The sequence below is a fragment of the Lepidochelys olivacea genome (genome assembly GCF_965140295.1).
Source record: "Lepidochelys olivacea isolate rLepOli2 genome assembly, chromosome: 15".
NCBI classification, from domain to species: Eukaryota; Metazoa; Chordata; order Testudines; family Cheloniidae; genus Lepidochelys; species Lepidochelys olivacea.
Window position 1 is genome coordinate 5,393,440 of NC_140425.1, and position 21,475 is coordinate 5,414,914.

Sequence of the window (21,475 nt, forward strand, 5' to 3'; positions counted from 1 at the left end):
GGATTCTGATTATTATTTTGTTCCCCCTGTAGAGACTCCATCACCTCTCTCCTTCCCCATTCACCCATCAGCCCACTCTCTCGTTCTCGGGGAATAACAAGAGCTGCTAGGTGCTCGTATGAAAATGTGACTCTATTTTGCCCACATTTGAGCTTGGGTTGATTTTGTGTTTTAATTCCCTCACTGTCTGGGCCTAGTGCCGTAGCTCAGGTCTCCTGTACAAACTCTCTGAAGACTGGGGGAGGGCACTGGTGTCAGTACTGTGGGAAATCCCTACTGCTCAGAGGCCAGGCTGCTACTCACCACCCCATGGGGGTCCCAAGGATGACCCCCATGTCCGTCCAATGGAGCCCTGCAGTCACAGGTGTGAGCTGAGGGGTGGGGGTCGCACCGCCAGTGTGAGTCACCGTTTGTGGGCAGCCCATAGGTGAGAACTGGTTGTCCAAATGATTCCGTTTAAGAATAATGAATAGACTTGCAGGGAATCCCCCAGCAGGTTGGGGGATGACTTAGCAGAAAGGGCTAAATTGACAACAAATAATGTTCTCAGCAAAATAACTCCACCAGGAGTTTACAGGCAGGGAAGAGAACCCCATCCTGTGACACATGGGCCAGAGCTCACACTAATAATGACAGGCCACGTTCTCGGCTGGTGTTAACTCCATTGGCTTCGGCCGGCACCCTAGAGCTACAACTGAGCCTCCAAAGGGGACGTCATTTAAGACATGGTGTGAAACTCATTTCAGTGCTTAGAAGTGAAAAGAACCTGTTGTGACTGATATTGCCACGCTTGGAGGAGAATCCCTACAATCAGCCTTGCAAACTACACTGCATGCACGAGGAGCCTTTGACAGCTGAGATGGGGATAGGGGGTTTGCACAATAGGAAAAAACCCAGCACTGCAAAGCTCAATTTGCCTTTCATTGGATAAAGGCCCGTCACCTGCTGGTCTGTACAGAGTGTTCCAGGCTGTGATATGCAAAATAACGGTGAGTGCACAGCCTGCAGCCGTATGGATGCCCCAGGCCAGCAAAGCACTTAAGCACGTGCTTAGCTTTAAGCACGAGTCGTTGTGATGGGACTGCGCCAATATGTAAAAGTTAGGCATGTCCTTAAGTGCTGCACTGGATTGGGGTCTGAGCCAGAGAGTCTGCTAATTAGTAGAGCCCTGCAAATTGTAGTAAGAGGAGGCCCTGAAACATAAACTCTTGTATCAGAGGCCCAGTCTGACGCCTGAAGCCTGAACCAAAGTACTTCCAGGCAGTGTTCAGCAAAGCTGGGCTGCGAGCCACAGGCAGGTCCCACCCACAGAAGTTGGCAAGAAAAGGTTGTTAGAGGCCCGTGAACACACACATAAGGGCTAATGAGAGGGACTTGCGCCAAGACGGCGTCAGAACACTCCACAGACATAACGAGGAACAGGCAGGTGCATCTCAAAGAGAGGGTCAAAAGGACAACATGATGGATGGATTCGTTTGAAGTATGATGAGTAATCTGTCCTGCAACGGTATAAACGTAGGCCCGGGAGCGCACATCTCCGTCCAGCCTAGGGGGCAGTGGAGTGTCCCACCACTGACTGAGCTGTGTCCATTGCCAGGGAGCACAAATTTGTAGTATGCCCTGTAGAGTCTATAGGGGACTATCACTGTGCTTCGTTTGACAATAAACCTGGCTCGGGTTCCTTCATACCTTACTAGAGTCTGTGGTTTTTGGGGGTTCTCTCAGGGTCTGCTGTGTCAGTGATCTGCGCAGAGCCGGGGCAGTGCACAGAGGGAACACGCACGCAGCCGACTTTTTATCGTCATCGCACAAGAGCAGAGCACCACACCGGTAGCTACCGACAACACAAATCTGCGGATATCTGCCTTACATCCACAGACCATGTTTGCGGATCGGATGGGCTCTACGAATAAGGAGTATTTATTTGGGCAGGCGCTGAGAGATTTCACTACTAAAACAGTGAGTTGGTCTTGAAGAATAAGGACAAAAAAGGAGGGTGGAGGATATGTTTGACTGGAAACATGCCAAGACGCCAGCCCCAGAGTATCTGCGATAGCTGCCAGAGAATAAGGGTCAATGGGAGTGCTAATAACAGCAACAGCTGGGTAGATAATGGCAGAAAATTTTCACAGACACCCTCCCATCTACAGAGAGAGACATTTATCCCGAGAAAAATGTCATTAACATTTGGAATTTTCAACTGTCAGCCAGTTGTAATAATGAGAGTTTATCGCACTTGTGCAGTGCTTTTCTGGTCAAGAGTGCCTTGTGTGTATGAAATAATTCGCCTCTTTCCCATGGAAGGTTTTTTGTTCTCTGTTTTTATTTGGGAATTTAGAAATGCATGTCTCCCCTACCCTGCACTCGAGGATGGCTGGAGAGTGAAGGAAATTACAAGAGGCAAGAGAGCAAAGATGAGTGGTTAAGAGGCGGGAGAGGATTTTTAGTCAGACTGTTTCAAATTGTCAACATCTGTTTAATCCTGACTCCAATGACCATCTGGGAGAAAGGTAGTCTCTGTTCAGTTTTCAACAGCATACCTTAACTGAAGAAGCGGGAGCCACAGTCAACATTTGAGACCTCCAAAAAGGTCTTCTGGCAAAATCAGGAGAAGACAGGTTTGTACAGTGCTTTGTAGAATAGGGTCTTGGTCTGAGACTGGGGCTCCTAGAGGTTACGCCAAATAATAAGCAACATTATAATCAAAAAGAAAAGGAGTACTTGTGGCACCTTAGAGACTAACCAATTTATTTGAGCATAAGCTCAAATACATCCGATGAAGTGAGCTGTAGCTCACGAAAGCTTATGCTCAAATAAATTGGTTAGTCTCTAAGGTGCCACAAATACTCCTTTTCTTTTTGCGAATACAGACTAACACGGCTGTTACTCTGAAACCTGTCATTATAATCAAAATTAGGGGAAGCAAAAGTGGATGGGAACCTGGGAGGCAGTGACCATGAGATGGTCGAGTTCAGGATCCTGACACAAGGAAGAAAGGAAAGCAGCAGAATACGGACCCTGGACTTCAGAAAAGCAGACTTTGACTCCCTCAGGGAACTGATGGGCAAGATCCCCTGGGAGAATAACATGAGGGGGAAAGGAGTCCAGGAGAGCTGGCTGTATTTTAAAGAATCATTATTGAGGTTACAGGGACAAACCATCCCAACATGTAGAAAGAATAGTAAATATGGCAGGCGACCAGCTTGGCTTAACAGTGAAATCCTTGCTGATCTTAAACAAAAAAAAGAGGCTTACAAGAAGTGGAAGATTGGACAAATGACCAGGGATGAGTATATAAATATTGCTCGGGCATGTAGGAATGGAATCAGGAAGGCTAAATCACACCTGGAGTTGCAGCTAGCGAGGGATGTTAAGAGTAACAAGAAGGGTTTGTTCAGGTATGTTGGCAATAAGAAGAAAGCCAAGGAAAGTGTGGGCCCCTTACTAAATGAGGGAGGCAACCTAGTGCCAGAGGATGTGGAAAAAGCTAAAGTACTCAATGCTTTTTTTGCCTCTGTCTTCACAAACAAGGTCAGCTCCCAGACTGCTGCGCTGGGCAGCACAGCATGGGGAGGAGGTGACCAGCCCTTTGTGGAGAAAGAAGTGGTTTGGGACTATTTAGAAAAGCTGGACGTGCACAAGTCCATGGGGCCGGAGGCGCTGCATCCGAGAGTGCTAAAGGAGTTGGCGGATGTGATTGCAGAGCCATTGGCTGTTATCTTTGAAAACTCATGGCGATTGGGGGAAGTCCCGGAAGATTGGAAAAAGGCTAATGTAGTGCCCATCTTTAAAAAAGGGAAGAAGGAGGATCCTGGGAACTACAGGCCAGTCAGCCTCACCTCAGTCCCTGGAAAAATCATGGAGCATGTCCTCAAGGAATCAATTTTGAAGCACTTACATGAGAGGAAAGTGATCAGAAACAGTCAGCATGGATTCACCAAGGGAAAGTCATGCCTGACTAATCTAATTGCCTTCTATGATAACTGGTTCTGTGGATGAAGGGAAAGCAGTGGATGTGTTATTCCTCGACTTTAGCAAAGCTTTTGACACGGTCTCCCACAGTATTCTTGTCAGCAAGTTAAAGAAGTATGGGCTGGATGGATGCACTACAAGGTGGGTAGAAAGTTGGCTAGATTGTCGGGCTCAACGGGTAGTGATCAATGGCTCCATGTCTAGTTGGCAGCCGGTATCTAGCGGAGTGCCCCTAGGGTCGGTCCTGGGGCCGGTTTTGTTCAATAGCTTCATTAATGATCTGAAGGATGCTGTGGATTGCACCCTCAGCAAGTCTGCGGATGACACTAAACTGGGAGGAGTGGTAGATACGCTGGAGGGTAGGGATAGGATACAGAGGGATCTAGACAAATTGGAGGATTGGGCCAAAAGAAATCTGATGAGGTTCAACAAGGACAAGTGCAGAGTCCTGCACTTAGGACGGAAGAATCCAATGCACCACTACAGACTAGGGTCCGAATGGCTAGGCAGCAGTTCTGCAGAGAAGGACCTAGGGGTTACAGTGGACGAGAAGCTGGATATGAGTCAACAGTGTGCCCTTGTTGCCAAGAAGGCCAATGGCATTTTGGGGTGTATAAGTAGGGGCATTGCCAGCAGATCGAGGGACGTGATCGTTCCCCTCTATTCGACATTGGTGAGGCCTCATCTGGAGTACTGTGTCCAGTTTTGGGCCCCACACTACAAGAAGGATGTGGATAAATTGGAGAGAGTCCAGCGAAGGGCAACAAAAATGATTAGGGGACTGGAACACATGAGTTATGAGGAGAGGCTGAGGGAACTGGGATTGTTTAGTCTGCGGAAGAGAAGAATGAGGGGGGATTTGATAGCTGCTTTTAACTACCTGAAAGGTGGATCCAAAGAGGATGGATCTAGATTATTCTCAGTGATAGCAGATGACAGGACAAGGAGTAATGGTCTCAAGTTGCAGTGGGGGAGGTTTAGATTGGATATTAGGAAAAACTTTTTCAGTAGGAGGGTGGTGAAACACTGAATGCGTTATCTAGGGAGGTGGTGGAATCCCCTTTCTTAGAAGTTTTTAAGGTCAGGCTTGACAAAGCCCTGGCTGGGATGATTTAGTTGGGATTGGTCCTGCTCTGGGCAGGGGGTTGGACTAGATGGCCTCCAGAGGTCCCTTCCAACTCTGTTATTCTATGATTCTATGAAAATTGTCACAGCGTGGCTGGCCCCTTTAAGTGAAGTGGCATCAGCCCCCCTATACCAGCACAAGGTGACCTCATTAAGAGGGGAGGTGACATCTGGGACTAATAAATGAGAGGAAGACTATGGTGATCAGGCAGGAGGTCTCTGGAGGAAGTCCCAGGGAAAAGGGCTAGGAGACCAGCCAAAGGATTAGGTTGCTGACCTTTTCCAGCCAGAGGCTTGGGAACCAGGAAGAAACTTGGGAAGGACTCCAGCCAGGAGGGCTAGGGTGGCTGTTTAATGGAACAAGTGGTCTCCAAAGGAAAGCTGAGGTGTGTCATTTGACTGCGTTTCAGAACTTTTATGAACTATATGCCCTGTGTGTGAGATAAATGGTCTGTGTCTTGGGCCTTTTGAGGATTGTTTGCACTGTCAGCATAATAAACCAGCCCTGGGCAGGGGTAATGTATGTAGGGGTATGTAGCCCAAACCCAGGAGATGCTGTGGTGAGTCCTTAAGGGGCCTGAGAGGGAAAACTGAGGTGGCAATCCTTGTGTTACTACGCCCACCCACAAGGGGGTACTTGGGGTTGAGGGGGAATAATGACAATCAGCCTGCCACTTCAAAACAAAAAAGAAGTAAAGAAAAAACACCTCAGGTTATTTGCAGGCCTCTTTCTCCATCAGGAAGAAGCAAAGCCCGGTTTTCACTAATGCAGTCTGGGGCAGGGGGAGTGGAGCTGGCATTCTTTCCCAAATGTTCTGGGAACTGTACATGCAAAACCATCAGAAAACATAAGCACAATCCTAAGTTAAAGCAAATTTAAAATTAAAATGCCTACAGCGCTTAATAAACGAGAAAACAATAGTCATTACCCAGCGAGAGCAAAGCCTCGTGGTTGTTCTTCTTCACGTCCTTGTACAGCTCCTTCTGCCATTCCATTAGCTCCTCCCACTCCTCTGTGGAGAAATAAATGGCGATGTAATTGTACATGACCGGGGCCTGAAATGACAAATAAACCATGATCAGCAACGTCTCTTCAGTCTCACCCTGACAGCGGGCAGCTCTGGATCCCAGCAGGGCAGCAAGAGTGTTTCCTGCGTATGTAGCCCACACCCAGTCCAGCTGGTGCATCCCCTGTGGAAATCCCATCCTGACAGCTCACTCCTGCCACCACAAAGCAAACGTAATTTGGGATGTCCCTGGAGATTTCCCACCAAGGTGACATCAGTCCCCTCCCCAATGTCTAAGTGGTTTGAATATTGTCCGAAAGGTGTGGAGTCCCAGCCATTGAGCAGGACTTCACTATGCAAGGTGCTGTACAAACACAGAGCAAAGAGATCAGTCCCTGCCCCAAGGGGCTTACAGTCTAGGTCAGTTCCTATATGTACACCCATTCGTGCCGTGATCCAGGCCTTAATACAAGAGTATATGTTTACTACCACCATGACACAGCTCTGAGAGAGAGCTGCTTTCTACTGCTGTTCAATCATCATCAGTAGAATTGTTAAGTAAGTCCCAAGTGCATTACCCGGGATCATGTAGGACCCATAAAGAGCCCACCTGATGCTCAGCTCCCAGGCAGCGTCTGCAGGCAGGAACACAACGTCTTTGTTCCATGTAAGCTGGGGGGGGGCACATTATGGGCCAACACAGATGGACACTCCGATGCACCATTGCAGAGAGGAATGGACCTTGAACAGCATTTTTGTGAGAGAGGAAAGCTTTGCTTAAAGGCCCCAGAAAGGACCCATTCCTTCCCCCTCCTGCTCCTCATCAGTAGGACCCTGCCTCTCTCTCTACTCCTGATTCCCCCACCTGCAGCATCATAGGACCCCTCTCATCTCCCAGGACCAGCTCCCTGTCATCCAGGTGGTCTGATGGTCCCTGTCCTCCAGACCTGCCTCCTTCTGGCTGATGTTGCTTGTTTGCTATGCCCAGGCTGGGCTCCCCTGCCCCTGCTGGTTCCCAGTCTGAAGGCAATATGGGTGGGGAAGCAAGACTGGGGAGTGAGGCAGGAGGGGAGCACAGACTAGCAGAGGAGTGGAACATCCCTGTGAGGGAGAAGGGCTGTTGTCATCCCAATTGGTCCCACCTCCAAGGGGCGAGAAACCCTCCCTCTTGCCCATCACAGCGTGCTCTGCCAGTGACCTAGGAGCACATTATTCCCAGGGTGACACTGCTGAGATCAGGGAATTACAACAGGGGTCAGTGTGTCCCTTGGGGATGAGCTGGTGTCTTACAGGTTAATGAAGGCGGGCTCTGGGCTGAGAATATGTTACGCTCCCTGGAGAAGTCTGGCGAAGTTAAACTGTTATTTGTAACTGTGTTGCCAACACCCAGGGGTCAGAAATCATGAGACAGACCCCCCCAAGATGCTGAGACCAGCTTACAGATCCTGAATTTTTTTAAAAAAATTAATTTTGGTTCCCTTTTATCATTTAATTAATTATCATAGGGTCTAGGAGTCCCAGTTATTAACCCATACCCCATTGTGCCAGGTGCTGTACAATTTTATTCATCTTGTTTCTGAATCTTTAGAGGACACTGGGGTCACGTTTTCAGCCTGTTCTCTGCAACCACAAAGGCTAGAAACTTAAAATGCTAGCTGAGAGTCTCACCTGATGACCTGACTCCAAAAGCTGGGGCTTTGTGGAAACCACCAACTATCTTGAGGCTGACGATCAAATCACAAGCATTGGCAACATTGATTTGAGGCAAGGTGGGATTTGTACATGTGAAAGACTATTGCTGTATAGCTCCTGATAAACAGGCCAGGCTATTCAGTCTACCCACAGGCAAAAGCCTAAGAAATTCAGAGGCAAAACCCTATCTGAGCAGAGCCCGCTCCAGCATCGCCTTCTGCGATTCTCCTCTGAATGAGGCAGATGGAGGGCTTGTTCCTCAGCTGTAGCTCAATAGCCATGGAGGAATCCATGCCTCTTGCTGGGACTGTTTTCACACTGGTTTCACACTGGTGTATCCATTTCTCCTCTAATTGATAAAGCACTAACTGTCCTAAACCTCACACACCTACACCCTACCATTTGCACCAAGAGATTTGTCCACAAGGGGGAAGTAAATAACCCCCTCTGGTGCTAATGCCAGCCGAGTGTTCGCAGTGGGGCAGAGTGGGGGTCATCATGGCTCGCCTCGCCAGCCCTATTCTTGCCTCCCAGGTGACTGGACTTGTTTGCAGCAGGTTTAACTAAGAAAGTGGTAAAAATGGAGCCTCAGCTCCACCAAGGCCCCCTCCGGTGCTAATCCTGCTTTAGCTGAACCTACGATAGACGACTTTGTAAATTCCTTAGTGTAGACAGGCCCTAAGTGAATATTTAAACTGGCACACAACATATGTTCAACATGTGTGTCACAAGAACAGGTCAGATCCCGGCAGGAATATGAACCCAGAAGCTCAAATGACATTTCAAATAATGTTTGCCCAATTTCTATCCCAAGCAGCATGTGCCTGTGCCTCAGTTTCCCCATCTAACAAAAGGGAATAATGGCACTGACCTCCATTATAAAGCACTTGGGGATCCACTGATGAACAGTGCTATGAAACAAGTGGGTATTATTATTAAGTGACTGACACCCCCAATCCAGTCTCCTTGTACTCCAGGTGGCTTAGACCTGATTTGGATTGGAAGGACCATTTTATGATCCTCCAGTCAAGATGCTACAGACAGTGACAAACTGAGGTATAGGAAGACAGTAGGTGTTTATGGTTCAGCTGACAAAATTCCCTATTCAGAGGGGAGAATTCCTGAGCCCAGTGGGACTTTATTCAGCATCTCACAGAAGCTTGCTCTCCCTAGATTGCTGGTTGGAGACTCTTACACTCTCTACAGCTGGATGTCTTGTTTGGATGGTGGCCCAGTGCTGCCCTGCTGCATTAAACTCTGCTCCTCTCCCTCGCCAGCATCACTAGGCCATGGGCTGCCCTTCCAAGTGCCACTTGTCCCAGAGACCCATGCGAGGCCAGCTGAGCTGCTGGGGTTGGAATGCCCCCTACCGCTCACTAGCCAGAGCACCCTGAGCGAGGAAGGCGGGGGCTCCAGGGGGCTCTGAGCTCAGCATCAACTCCTGGGCATCAGAAGGGCTGGAAGGTCCAGTGCTTAAAGTGGTCTGAAGAAAGCAGGAGATCTCTCATAATCTGTGCAGGGCAGCTCTACTGGGAGGGAGCTGACAGTTCTGCCCTCAGTGACCCAGTTCAGAATTTGGGTGTTTGTTTATTTACTTATTGCCAGGTTTCCAACCCCTTGGGAACCACCCTTCCCCCACCAACCTCTTCAAGCACTGAGAAAGCCCCTAAGCAGAGCTGTGCTAGGTGGAATGAGCGAGCCCCCCCCCCCTCCCCGCAAGCTCCACTAGACATGTGCCCCCAGCCCTCTTCTCAGCTAGCAGCTCTCCGGTACCCAGACCAAAGCTTCCCAGCCCCCTCCCCACCGCTGCCCAAACCCCTGTGCACCCCGTGGCCAAAGCCCCCTTGCTCCCCGGAGCCACTGGACTGTCCCTGACTTGCCCCCAGGCCAGATTCGATTCCAATACACCCAGCCAGCAGCTGCCCCCGGCCCAGCTTCCCGCTGCGGCTGGGCCCTCCGGAACCGGAGCCAGCTCAGGGGAGGCGCATCCCAGCGTGGGGGGCTCAGGCCGGGCCGCCCTCGAGGGCACGGAGGCGGCGGCAGGTTTGTCTCCTGGCCCCAGGCTGCGATCCGTGCCCCAGAGGCTGCAGCCGGCTGGAGAGATCCCTTCCCCGGCTGGGGGCCGCTCCCGGGCCGCCGGCGCGCAGGGGCTGGCTGGAGAGGGCCGGGCAGCGGCTCTGCGCAGCGCTGGGAGCGGCGCTAAGACGCGGCGTTCGCGGGCTCGGGCCGCGCTCGGCTGCCGGCGGAGGGGCCCCGGCGCGGCTCGGAGGGGCAGGCGGGGTCCCGGGGAGACGCGCAGCGGCTGAGCTCCCGCCTCGGGAAACGCGTCTCGCTGGCTACGAACCCGAGCCCCGGGGAAGCTGCTGCCTTTGTGCGTTTGCAGCGGGCTCGGCTCTTCCCTCCTGCCCGGCGAGTGCGCGGCGGCCGGGTCGGGCTCCGCGGCGTGGGGCCCGGTCAGCGGGGAAGCTGCGATTCCGCCTCCACTGCCGAGCTGCAGCCGAGAGACCGAACCTGCCGCTGCCCAAGGAGAGGAGGCTCTGGCTGCCGGGGATGGCTGGGGCGCGCCCCGCTCAGGTAGGGCTTTGCCGTCGGGCCTCCAGGGGGGCCTGGGCTGTGGGTATCGCACTGGCTCTGGGGGCTGCTGCCGCTAGCCCAGGGGGTAATTTCCTGACCTGCCACAGACTTTCCGGGTGACCTTGGGCCGAGTCAGTGCCTCTGTGGGCCTCAGTTGCCATCTGTACAATGGCCTCATCCCCCGCCCCGCCAGCGGGGTAAGGGGGCGGGGCTGGCTTGTCAGGGTAATACACTAACGGTTGTGAAGCGCTTGGAGATCTCCTTTCGAAAAGTGCTGTACAGGAGCAAGGTCTTGTTGGTTATTATTACTGTGCCTCTTCTTATGTTCCCTGTGTAGCAAAGGCCCCTGTGCCAATGTTCCTTCAGTAGGTGGCCTCTGATCCCCACCCCAGTCTTCCCCATCCCACCCCAGCTCATTCGAGGCATTATTCGGTGCTGTCTAAAATGCTCCCCCTTCCTCTCCCTCCCCCCCAAATACAGGAGGGTGTTTTGCAAATGACAGAAAATGCACTGAAGACTGAATTATAATGCAGCCCCCATGTATCAGAAATGTCCTACACCCGCATTAATGAATCGCAGCATCTGTCATGTGAACAGCTCCGCCTGGTGGCTGCGAGGAGGTGTTCATGGGTGTTTCCTAGCCAGATCTTATCCCCCGAGTCACAGTGAAATGTTCCAGCTTGGCCCTGACAAATGATGATGGGACAAACCCAGCCGTATGCAGCTTGCATTTGCCATGGGAGTCTCTGGGACAAGACCAGGAGTGATGTAAACCCTGGTGTGAGTTACAGGTTGGATTTGCTAGTCAGCGGGGTCTAATAAACAGCTGACGTCTCAAATGCAAACATGTGGCTACTGCAGCTAGGCAGGGAGGCCCCAGGTGCTGCTTCAGCAGGAAATCGCCACCGAGACAAAGGCCAGGCTTCTGCTCCCCATCCCTGCATCCACGGCACACTGTTTCCAGGAGAGCGCTCCGGTGACAGGTGTGAGCTGCCCCAGGGGATTCCCATCCTGGGTACACCAGCAGCGACGTGTGTGGTCAGCATGTGTTACACACGCAGGAAATGCTCTCCCTGCCCTGCCAGGACCCAGAGCTGCTGCTCTCAGGGTGTGACTGAAGCAGAGGCTGCCGATCACGGTTTATTTGCTGTTTCAGGCCCCAGTCACGTTTGACGATGTCGCTGTCTATTTCTCCGCGGAGGAGTGGGAGGAGCTAGCAGAATGGCAGAAGGAGCTGTACAAGGACGTGATGAGGGACAACTACGAGGCTTTGAACTCCCTGGGTAACAATTAGTGGTCACTCGTTCATTGGAAGCTGCAGCCCCCAAATAGGAGAGCTTCAAGTCATCCTCTGTAGTGTGATTACATGAAACAAAGAGCCCTGCCTTAAGCACCAGCCAGAGAACTTGCTGACTGGGAAGTCCTTCCATTTATTAAATTCCCCCTGTAACACATCCTGGTCCTCTCTGGTGATGGTGAAGGATCAGGAAGCCTATAACCACTGCACACGGTGTACAAGAGAGCGCTCCCTGCATGCTGTGTGGTACCATTTGTGGGAGTGGAATGGAGACATTTCCTGTGTCTAGGGAGAAGTTCGGATGTAAGTGGGCCAGTGGCTGAGGCCATGGGACACACCAAATATCATTCATCCTGTACAGTAAGTGTAGGTACCTGAGTCTCCCGTGAGCTGTTCAGCTCATTTCAATCCATAAAGCTTTTTTGCCTCTGGATCTTCACTCTCTTCCCATGTAATTCATACACTGGGCTGGGATTAAATCAGGAGTGTCATTTGAAAATGGTGACAGAACAGTGAGTAATTGCTGAGCTACACATTAGGTGGGATGGATGGTCCAGTGGTTAGAGTGCTTGTTTAGAACTTGAGAGTCTTGAGTTCAGTTTCCTGCTCCACCACAGACTGTCTGGGCAAGTCACATGGTTCTCTGGGCCTCAGTTCCCCATCTGTAAAATGGGGATAACTGCCTTGCCCTGCTGCACAGGGGCTTGTGAGGATAAACACATTAATGATTGTGAGGGGCCAGCTAAGTACCTAGGATCAATAGATAATTCTCTTCTCTCATCACCAGGACATGCTGCCGCTAAACCCGACATTATCCGGCTGCTTGAATGTGGGGAAGAGCCATGTGTCAAGGGTCACAAGGACTCTGGGAATGGAAAAGCTTTTAACTTTATCTGTGAGTAATGATTGACAAACTGTTCAGAAACAATGAGTGTGCGGAACCCAGCCGCCCCTTCCTGCATGCTGGCAATTACCTCTTTGCTCCCAGTAACAAACGCAGTAACCCTTGTTACTGGCGCATCATTTTGGCAGGTGTCAGCTGTGTATCCCCATCGATATATTTCCACTCCCATTGGAAATAGCAACGGAGCTCTTAATTTTCCCTTGCTAGTGGGTGAACGGCTCTGGAGAGCAAAGTGGAGCAAAGCAGAGGCTGCTAACGTGGAATTTGAAGTGGAGTGGAGAGGGCATGTTCTTGCTTGGAGCAAAAGAAGGTCACAGAGAACAGCCACTCCTTCTTTCCCAAACTGATCTAGAACTGACCGAATTGCCAAATTGGTACAGTTTGAGAGCTCCTCCCCTTCCTAGCAGAGGACAGAGGCTGTCAATCAATGCCTGTCGGTAATGCTGATCCTATTTATTCACTGGAAGCAAATGGAAACCTTTTTACAAACCTCTATCTGTCTCTCTCCACTTTGTTACACTGTATTAACTGTCTGGTTAGCTATGAGATAACATCAGAGGAATCCAATTAACAGGTCAGTAATGATATCTAGGATGAAATTCTGGCCTTTCTGCAGTCATTAGCAAAGCTCCTATTGACTTCCAAAGGGCCAGGACTTCACCCTTAAAGCTTAGTGAGCAATTTCAGAAACATTTGTGAGACATATTGACCCAAGAAGGGCAAAGGCAGACCTTGTGTAAGCAGCTGGAGCCGCATTAATGTTAATGAAGTTGACCCACGTCCGGTAGATCTGATTTGGGCCCTCTGCATGCAGATCATAGAATCATAGAAGGTTAGGGTTGGAAGGGACCTCAGGAGGTCATCTAGTCTAACCCCCTGCTTGAAGCAGGACCAATCCCCAATTTTTGCCCCAGATCCCTAAATGGCCCCCTCAAGGATTGAACTCACAACCCTGGGTTTAGCCGGCCAATGCTCAAACCACTGAGCTATCCCTCCCCCCTAATTGCCAAGTAGGATGTAGTTCTGGGGTGAGATTCTGACCCCACTGAAGTCAATGGCAAAATTGACTTTAATGGAACCAGGATTTCACTCCTAATTTCTACATAAATCTGGGCGGAGTTTTCCAGCTGGTGCAAGGCTGAAAGTCCAACCTCATGGGAATGCTATAGAAATAAAATGTTAATGTCATTGAAATAAACTAGGGCTGTCAAGTGATTAAAAAAAAATTAATCAGGATAAATAGCGCGATTAAAAAAAATTAATTGTGATTAATCACACTGTAAAACAATAAGAAAATACCATTTATTTAAATATTTTGGATGTTTTCTACATTTTTAATTATATTGATTTCAATTATAACACAGAATACAATGCGTATAGTGCTCGCTTTATATTTATTTTTTATTACAAATATTTGTACTGTAAAAACCAAAAGAAATCGTATTTTTCAATTCACCTAATACAGGTACTGTAGTGCAATCTCTTTATTGTGAAAGTTAAACTTACAAATTTAGAATTATGTACAAAAAATTCATTCAAAAATAAAACAATATAAAACTTTACAGCTTACAAGTCCACTCAGTCCTACTTCTTGTTCAGACAATCGCTCAGACAAACAAGTTCATTTACATTTGCAGGAGAGAATGCTGCCCGCTTCTTGTTCACAATGTCACCAGAAAGTGAGAACAGATGTTTGCATGGCACTGTTGTAGCCGGTGTCGCAAGATATTTACGTGCCAGATGCACTAAAGATTCATATGACCCTTCATGATTCAACCACCATTCCAGAGGACTTGTAGGACTTGTAGACTCTAAAGTCTTGCATTGTTTTATTTTTGAGTGCAGTTATGTAACATCTACATTTGTAAGTTGCACTTTCACGATAAAGAGATTGCACTATAGTACCTGTATGAGGTGAATTGAAAAATATAAAGTGAGCAGTGTACACTTTGTATTCTGTGTGGTAATTGAAATGAATATATTTGAAAATGTAGAAAAACATCCAAAATATTTAATACATTTCAATTGGTATTCTATTCTTGAACAGTGCGATTAAAATGGCGATTAATTGTGATTAATTTTTTTGAGTTAATTGTGGGAGTGATTAATTGACAGCCCTAAATAAACCCATGATGTCATTGACTGCTGCTCTATAATTATGTTAACTGAACTATAGGCTGAGCGTATTCACAGGAGCTTTCCATTCTCTCCAGCCCATGCGATAAATAACATCTGGATTCTCTCTCCATTGCAGCAGATGCTGAGATCAGGGGGAAGAAGGAGACTCATCTGCAGAAGACTCTCAGGGGATTGGAAGTGCCCAGGCTGTTAGCAGGGGGACCCACAGAAGGTGGCCTCCAGAGCTCGGACAGGGAATTAGTCTGTCAGGCTCAGTCCAACTCAGAAGATCATCAGGGAAACTCTCCTGGAAGTGGCGTGGAGCCACCCACTCCTTGGCAAAGCAGGCTCACTGCAGCCACCTGGCAATGCTGCTCCCTGGGATGTAAGCAGGTGGCTCCCTTTGAACTCCCTGTGGGAGTCCCGTGTGTGCTTGAGGGCAGGGTCTGGTCCTTGGATGTCCTTGCTCCCCAGCCATTCACTCCTGCTGAGACTCTGTGTAAACGCATCCAGTGTGAGAAATGGTTCACTCCGCTGCCAGCTGCTGGTGGTCACGGCGGGACGCCCATGGGAGCAGAGACCTCCATGTGCCCCAAGTGCAAGGGGAGCCGTGGGGAGAGCTCTTATCTTAGTGTACGTCAGAGAATCCCCCCAGGAGAGAACCCCTGTCTGTGCGCTCGCCGTGAGCCAAGCCCAGCCCAGCCTGTGCCCCACAGACTCCCCCCGGGAGAGAACCCCTGTCTGTGCGCTCGCCGTGAGCCAAGCCCAGCCCAGCCTGTGCCCCACAGACTCCCCCCGGGAGAGAACCCCTCTCTGTGCGCTCGCCGTGAGCCAAGCCCAGCCCAGCCTGTGCCCCAGAGACTCCCCCCGGGAGAGAACCCCTCTCTGTGCGCTCGCCGTGAGCCAAGCCCAGCCCAGCCTGTGCCCCACAGACTCCCCCCGGGAGAGAACCCCTGTCTGTGCGCTCGCCGTGAGCCAAGCCCAGCCCAGCCTGTGCCCCACAGACTCCCCCCGGGAGAGAACCCCTCTCTGTGCGCTCGCCGTGAGCCAAGCCCAGCCCAGCCTGTGCCCCACAGACTCCCCCCGGGAGAGAACCCCTGTCTGTGCGCTCGCCGTGAGCCAAGCCCAGCCCAGCCTGTGCCCCAGAGACTCCCCCCGGGAGAACGACTGTACAGATGCCCCAAGTGCGAGAAGAGCTTCTGCTACAGGCAGGAATACACGTGGCACCAGAGAGCCCACCTAGGCGACAGGCTCTATAAATGCAGCGGGTGTGAGAAAAGTTTCCGCTCCAAGCAGGAGCTGGTCTGGCACCAGCGGGCCCACGCAGCAGAGAGGCCATACAAGTGCAGAGAGTGCGAGAAGAGCTTCCGCTACAAGCAGGAATTCACGTGGCACCAGAGAGCCCACGTGGGCGACAGGCCGTATAAATGCCCCACCTGCGATAAGCACTTTCGCTACCAGCAAGAGCTCACGTGGCACCAACGGAGCCACACCGGGGAGAGGAGCTACAGGTGCCAGGGCTGTGAGAAGAGCTTCCGCTACAAACAGGAATTCACGTGGCACCAGAGGGTCCATGTGGGAGAGAACCCCTACCGATGCCCCACGTGTCAGAGGACCTTCCGCTGCAAGCAGCAGTATGCAAGCCACCAGAGGGCCCACAGCGGGGAGAGGCCCCATAGATGCTCTGAGTGTGGTAAGGGCTTCAGCCGGAACTCAGCCCTTCTTAAACACCAGCGACTCCACACCGGGGAGGGACCTTACTGCTGTCCTGCCTGCGAGAAAAGCTTCCACCAGTGCGCACACCTTCTCAAACACCAGAGATCCCACACACGCAAGAGAGACCGGCCGGATGGGCAGAAGCCTTCTGAGCGGAGGCAGCCCCAGCAAGGCCCGAGCAAGGCTGCAGGCAGAGAGACCCTGTAAACCCCCAGAGCCTGCAGAACGTTTCAGGGGGAACGCTCGCTTTCCTGAGCATCCGGGAGGCCGAAGCAGGAGAGGAGCTCGGCTGATGAACCCAGCATGTGAGAGCCTCAAGCACAAGCTGAAGTTGCACAGTGCCATATGGGAAAGAGCCTGGAAAGGGGCTGAACAGGTGGAAAGCTCAGTGGTTTGAGCATTGGCCTGCTAAACCCAGGGTTGTGAGTTCAATCCTTGAGGGGGCCATTTGGGATCTGGGGCAAAAATTGGGGATTGTTCCTGCTTTGAGCAGGGGGTTGGACTAGATGACCTCCTGAGGTCCCTTCCAACTCTGATATTCTATGATTCTATGAAAGGGCTGTAGAGTCAGAGTCCCTCGGGGACCCCGTGGAAGACACACACATGGCAACAAGTTATAGGTCAGTAGGACTTCTCTTCCTGGAGGTGCTCAGATACTTCGGTGATGGGCAGCAGGGTAGAACCCTGGAATCCAGGGCCCCGTCTGGCTGCTGACTCTGTGCCTTTTTGTTACTAAATGAGTAGCTGCTCCTGTGCCCCTGAGGCTAAGGTGTTCACCCGCTCCAGTCCTGCTCCCCGCACGCTGCATCGTCAGCCTTAAATATGCCAGGAGATCTCCATTGCTGCGGGGCAAACCAACATGTTAATGCAATATTGTGCATTTGGAGGAGGATGTCAATGTCAAGGAGTCAGGACGGTTGAAGTGCCGGGACTCGCAGCCACTCTTAGCTGAGCCCTCTGGATAGCCATAACTCACAGCTGTAGGCAGGGTACTGGAGCGATGATGCTCTTCGGGCTCTCTTCTGGCTTCCACCCCTGCCCCAGATACTCAGATCAAACCGTTTTGCTGCCACCCTGCATCACACGTCAGCGTAAAGGAGCAGCTATGTGAGTGCCTTGCTCACTGTTACTTTGCTCAAATGTTGCACACGCAAGGTAACCGCGCCACCTCTAGAGGGCGATCTCATACTAACATAATGGGGCATTTCTGGTACTTGCCGTTATTTGAAAATCAAGGTTGCTGGGCCGTGACCCACCTGTACCCTGCTGCAAAGATCCCTCTGTGGGGAGGTCCTGAGCATTGCAGGGGCTGTGAGGGCTCAAAGCACAGCTTCCCATGTTCCTCCAAGTACAATCGCCTTTCTGACCAGCTCTCTTTCTGCAGCTTCGGCCCTGCATTACTGTGCAGACTGCGATATGGGAGCTGTATTTCTCTGAGCGCCCCTCCTTTCAGAGGGTGCTGCATGTGCACATCGGGCACCTCTGTAAGCTGACAGGGGCTCGGCTGTGATCCCTCCTTGGCCCAGCCCCCTTTGGGGAGTCGAATGCTGGAGCTAGATTCACACAGTCCATCAGCTCCTTCCTGGAAGGGCAGCTGGTGCTGTGCGGAGGCGTTTTGGCTCCCTCTCACCGCGCAAAGCTGGCCCCATTGGGCGTTTTCTCGACAGCATCTCAAACCCTCTTTTCATGCCATAGTCAGAACTTTTCCTGGGGCTAAATTCTGTTACACTGATGTAATTCCAGAGCAACTCCACTGAATTCAGTGGTGTTTACGCTGCTGTAACTCCGAGCAGAATCTGGCCCTTGCCCTAAGATCTTGTTCCTCCCTGGTGTTGCTCCGGGGCAGTGTGGTCAGTAGGAGCAGTAGCCGCCTCTACTCTTTGTCCTGTCTCTACCATCTTGTGAAGCAGGAGAAGGTACCACAGGTGACTGTAGGAAATGGGATCTGCCACATGTGGGGGGTCTGGACTGTCCCTTGTCCTGATATGGGCTGAAATCCACTGGATGCATCCAAATCACTGACCCAGAGGCTGTAGCTGGCCCATTGCGTGTTTCCGCCACACCCAGGCTCTAGAAGAATGCTCCTCTCTCCGGCTTTATTAATTAGAGGGTAGTGGGAAGGTGAGGAGTAGGCACTGGCTTGAGACCCAGGAGACCTGGACTCAAGACTCTGTGTGCGCCCTTGGCCCAGTCTCTCTGGCTGTTGGTCCCAGCTGCATAGTGGGGATAAGAGCAGGGCCCTGCTGCGTGGGATGGCTGCGCGCTGTTCTGAGGTACTTGGATTCTGCAGGGATGGGAGCAGGTCAGTACCTAGCCAGATATTCTCCACAGCTTGCTAGGCTATTCCACTGTGCTCGCTGACTCCATAGCATTTCACCTCCCCATGCCCGGTAGGGTCTGCTGAATGGGGTCGCTCAGTGCAAATGCCAATCCACTGGGGTTACCGCAGCTATAAATACATGCGACAAGCTTCCCTAATGCCACTTCTCTCATTAAAGGCATTGTTCCATTCTTAATGGCTCCTCCGTGCTGCTCCTCTTGGCGCTGGGCGTGTCTGTCCTCCCCACCTCCCCGAAAAAAGACAGCTGGACTTCAGGAGTGCTTCACCCTGCTCCGTCACACCCACCAGCTGCCTGCGCCATGCCGTTGCTGGTGCCATGAGTTACTGGGGGCCTCCCGCTTAGGTATCATAGCAACGCGTAATGAACAAGTGCCGCGCAGCCTTGTGTGCCTGCCCCAGTGAGAGGCAGAGTAGGGTTATGTACAGGCCTTTCCCCAAGCGTCGCGTACTGCGGCCTCTTCTCAGTGGTGGAGCTGCGGCCTCTGCTGTGCATTCGATTGTACGCTCGTGGGAGCAGGGGCCTCACCTTCCTGTTTGCCTGTAAATTGCCTAGCACAGTGTGGAAGCTACAAAAATAAATAGTAATAGATAAAAAATATGCCCATGGTACGAAATGCACTTGGGCAGAAAGCTACTTATCTCTGTCTCTGTAGCTAGCTCGCTGTCGCGTCAGGAGGAGTGATCGGTGGGTTTCCCTCGTATGCAGCATTGGTGAGGCCATTGCGGGGTACTGTGTCCAGTGCTGGTACCCGCACTTGCCCAAAGATGTTGGGTTGAGAGATGAGGCACTAGAATGATCCGAAGTCTGGAAATCCTGCCGTATGGCGAGAGACTTAAGGAGCTTGAGCAATGTAGTTTATTACTGAAGAGATTATTATTAAAATTGGTTGTGGTCAGTAGGCAGAGTCGTCCCTAAGGGGGACGGGGCGGGGAGAAAGTGACGAATCTGTCACTTCCGGGACCGATCATGCCAGCCAATTGGTCCAGCCTGCAGGACCCCCCAAAGCGGGGGGCCCAGAGTGGTTGCTCCAATTCTCCGTACCCAAGGGATGGCTCTGTCAGTAGCTACCTACGTGGGGAGCAGATATCAGATTTTAGGGGGCTCTTTATTCTAGCAAGCAAAGGCAGAACGAGATCCACTGGCTGGAAGTTGTAGTTAGAAAACTTCAAATTGGAACTAAGATGCAACTTTTTGACAGTGAGGGGAATTAACCTTTGGAACTGCTTAACCCGGAAGGTGGTAAAATTCTCTCTCACTTGGAGACTTTAAATCAAGACTGTATGGCTCTAAGAGACATGCTGTGGTTTGACCACGAGTCATTGGGTGCAATCTGGCCACTTACAGAGTAAGGAAAAATAACTGCCTTCGGTAAGAGTCTCCGGCCTGTGTATACAGAAGGTCAGACTAGATGATCATGGTGCCTTCTGGCCTTAAAATCTATCTAATCTATCTTCTCCCCCCCCCCGCCCCCTTAGCCAGTGCTGGTGGTGTTTAGGTGCTAAGCACAGGAAGGTTAACTCCAGTTTAGTTTTGGCAGGGTTGTAGACTGTGCTCTCCTCTATGTGAGGTTGCATTTCATAAGCTGACTTTCTTCATTAGAAGTTAGGGGAAAATTCAAGGGGGAAGGAGGGCTCTGAAGCCAAAATATCGCTGCCTTCATTGAGGCAAAGAGATGCTCTTAAGAAGGCAAGACATGGTTTCCTCCTGATTTCATGTGGTAAGGAGTTCTACAGCCAGAAATACTCACATTGGGAGAAGTAATGGCACTCACTTTATCGACACAATTTCCTTTAATCTCATAAGTATTGCAAGATACTTTCAGAACTGTTGTCTTGGAACAAGATAGATCCATCATGAATACATTGTTTCGCTGCTGGAATTCAGACACCTACCATTATCATGTTTTACCTGATCCAGAATTTTTCCCTGGTGGCCAGCTCCAACTTCTCTTTAAGTCAGTTACAAGCCGCTCATCAATTCCAGCACAGATGAGATCAGGCCTTGTATAAATACAGCAGTAAGAGTGTAGAGGAGGGGCGGGCAAACTTTTTGGCCTGAGGGCCACATCGGGTTTCTGAAACTGACCCCACCCTGCTTCTCACCCTTGATGGGCCCCCCGGGACCCCTGCCCCATCCACCCCTCCCTGTCCCCTGACCGCCCTGGACTCCCGGCCCTGACTGCCCCCTGACACCCTATCCAATCCCCCTCTCCTTCCTGACTGCCCCCAGGACTCCTGCGCCCATTCAAAACCCCTGTTCCCTGCCCTCTGACTGCCCCAACCCCTATCCACACTACCGCCCCCTGACCACCACCCCGAATTCCCCTGCCCTCTATCCAACCCCCTCACCTGCTCCCTGCCCCCTTGTCGCGCTGCCTGCCTGCTACAGCCACACCGCCCAGAGCACCAGGACAGGCAGCTGCGCCCCCCTGGCTGGAGCCGGCCGCCAGCCGCACCGTCCAGAGACCGGGTCCAGCCGGGCTCTGCAGCTGCGCTGCCCCAGGAGCTCGCAGCCCCCTGCCCAGAGCATCGCACCGGTGGCGGTGGCGCAGTGAGCTGAGGCTGCAAGGGAGGGAGACAGCAGGGGAGGGGCCGGGGACAAGCCTCTCTGGCCAGGAGCTCAGGGGCCGGGCAGGAGGGTACTGCTGGCCGGATGTGGCCCACGGGCCTTAGTTTGCCCACCTCTGGTGCAGAGTGAGTGATCGGAAAAGCCAGATCAAAGAGAGACC

General features: G+C 51.5%; 2 protein-coding genes across 4 annotated transcripts in view; one reads left to right on the forward strand and one right to left on the reverse strand.

The window, feature by feature from the left end:
• The window catches only part of LOC311531357 (zinc finger protein 783-like), a 24,625-nt gene extending 14,023 nt beyond the window's left edge, over positions 1 to 10,602 (reverse strand). For both annotated transcript variants that reach the window (XR_014714204.1, XM_084648646.1), the window contains exons 1-2: positions 10,469 to 10,602; positions 6,027 to 6,153 (exon numbers count right to left, since the gene is read on the reverse strand). Coding sequence is in view for 1 of the 2 variants with exons in the window: in XM_084648646.1 (XP_084504772.1) it covers positions 6,027 to 6,153; positions 10,469 to 10,531 (190 nt within the window). In the remaining variant the exon portion in view is untranslated. The remainder of the gene's footprint in view (positions 1 to 6,026; positions 6,154 to 10,468) is intronic.
• LOC311531356 (uncharacterized protein) lies at positions 10,146 to 19,308 on the forward strand. 2 transcript variants are annotated; one of them, XR_014714203.1, is made up of 5 exons: positions 10,146 to 10,370; positions 11,527 to 11,653; positions 12,455 to 12,562; positions 14,826 to 17,560; positions 18,904 to 19,308. XR_014714203.1 is itself a non-coding variant. In XM_084648645.1 (4 exons), exons 1-4 carry the CDS (start codon positions 10,347 to 10,349, stop codon positions 16,610 to 16,612), a joined length of 2,046 nt encoding a protein of 681 aa, XP_084504771.1. In that variant the 5' UTR covers positions 10,146 to 10,346; the 3' UTR covers positions 16,613 to 19,308. The 2 variants fall into 2 exon arrangements, 1 of the variants encoding a protein (XP_084504771.1); XM_084648645.1 differs by having other exon boundaries at positions 14,826 to 19,308.
• The last annotated feature ends 2,167 nt before the right edge of the window (positions 19,309 to 21,475 follow it).

Bases quoted from the DNA above. Each gene is read 5' to 3' on its own strand.
- LOC311531356 (XM_084648645.1), top strand. From the start codon at position 10,347: ATGGCTGGGGCGCGCCCCGCTCAG. The intron at 11,654-12,454 runs GTAACAATTAGT...TCTCATCACCAG, and splicing joins CGAGGCTTTGAACTCCCTGG to GACATGCTGCCGCTAAACCC. The intron at 12,563-14,825 runs GTGAGTAATGAT...TCTCCATTGCAG, and splicing joins AAAAGCTTTTAACTTTATCT to CAGATGCTGAGATCAGGGGG.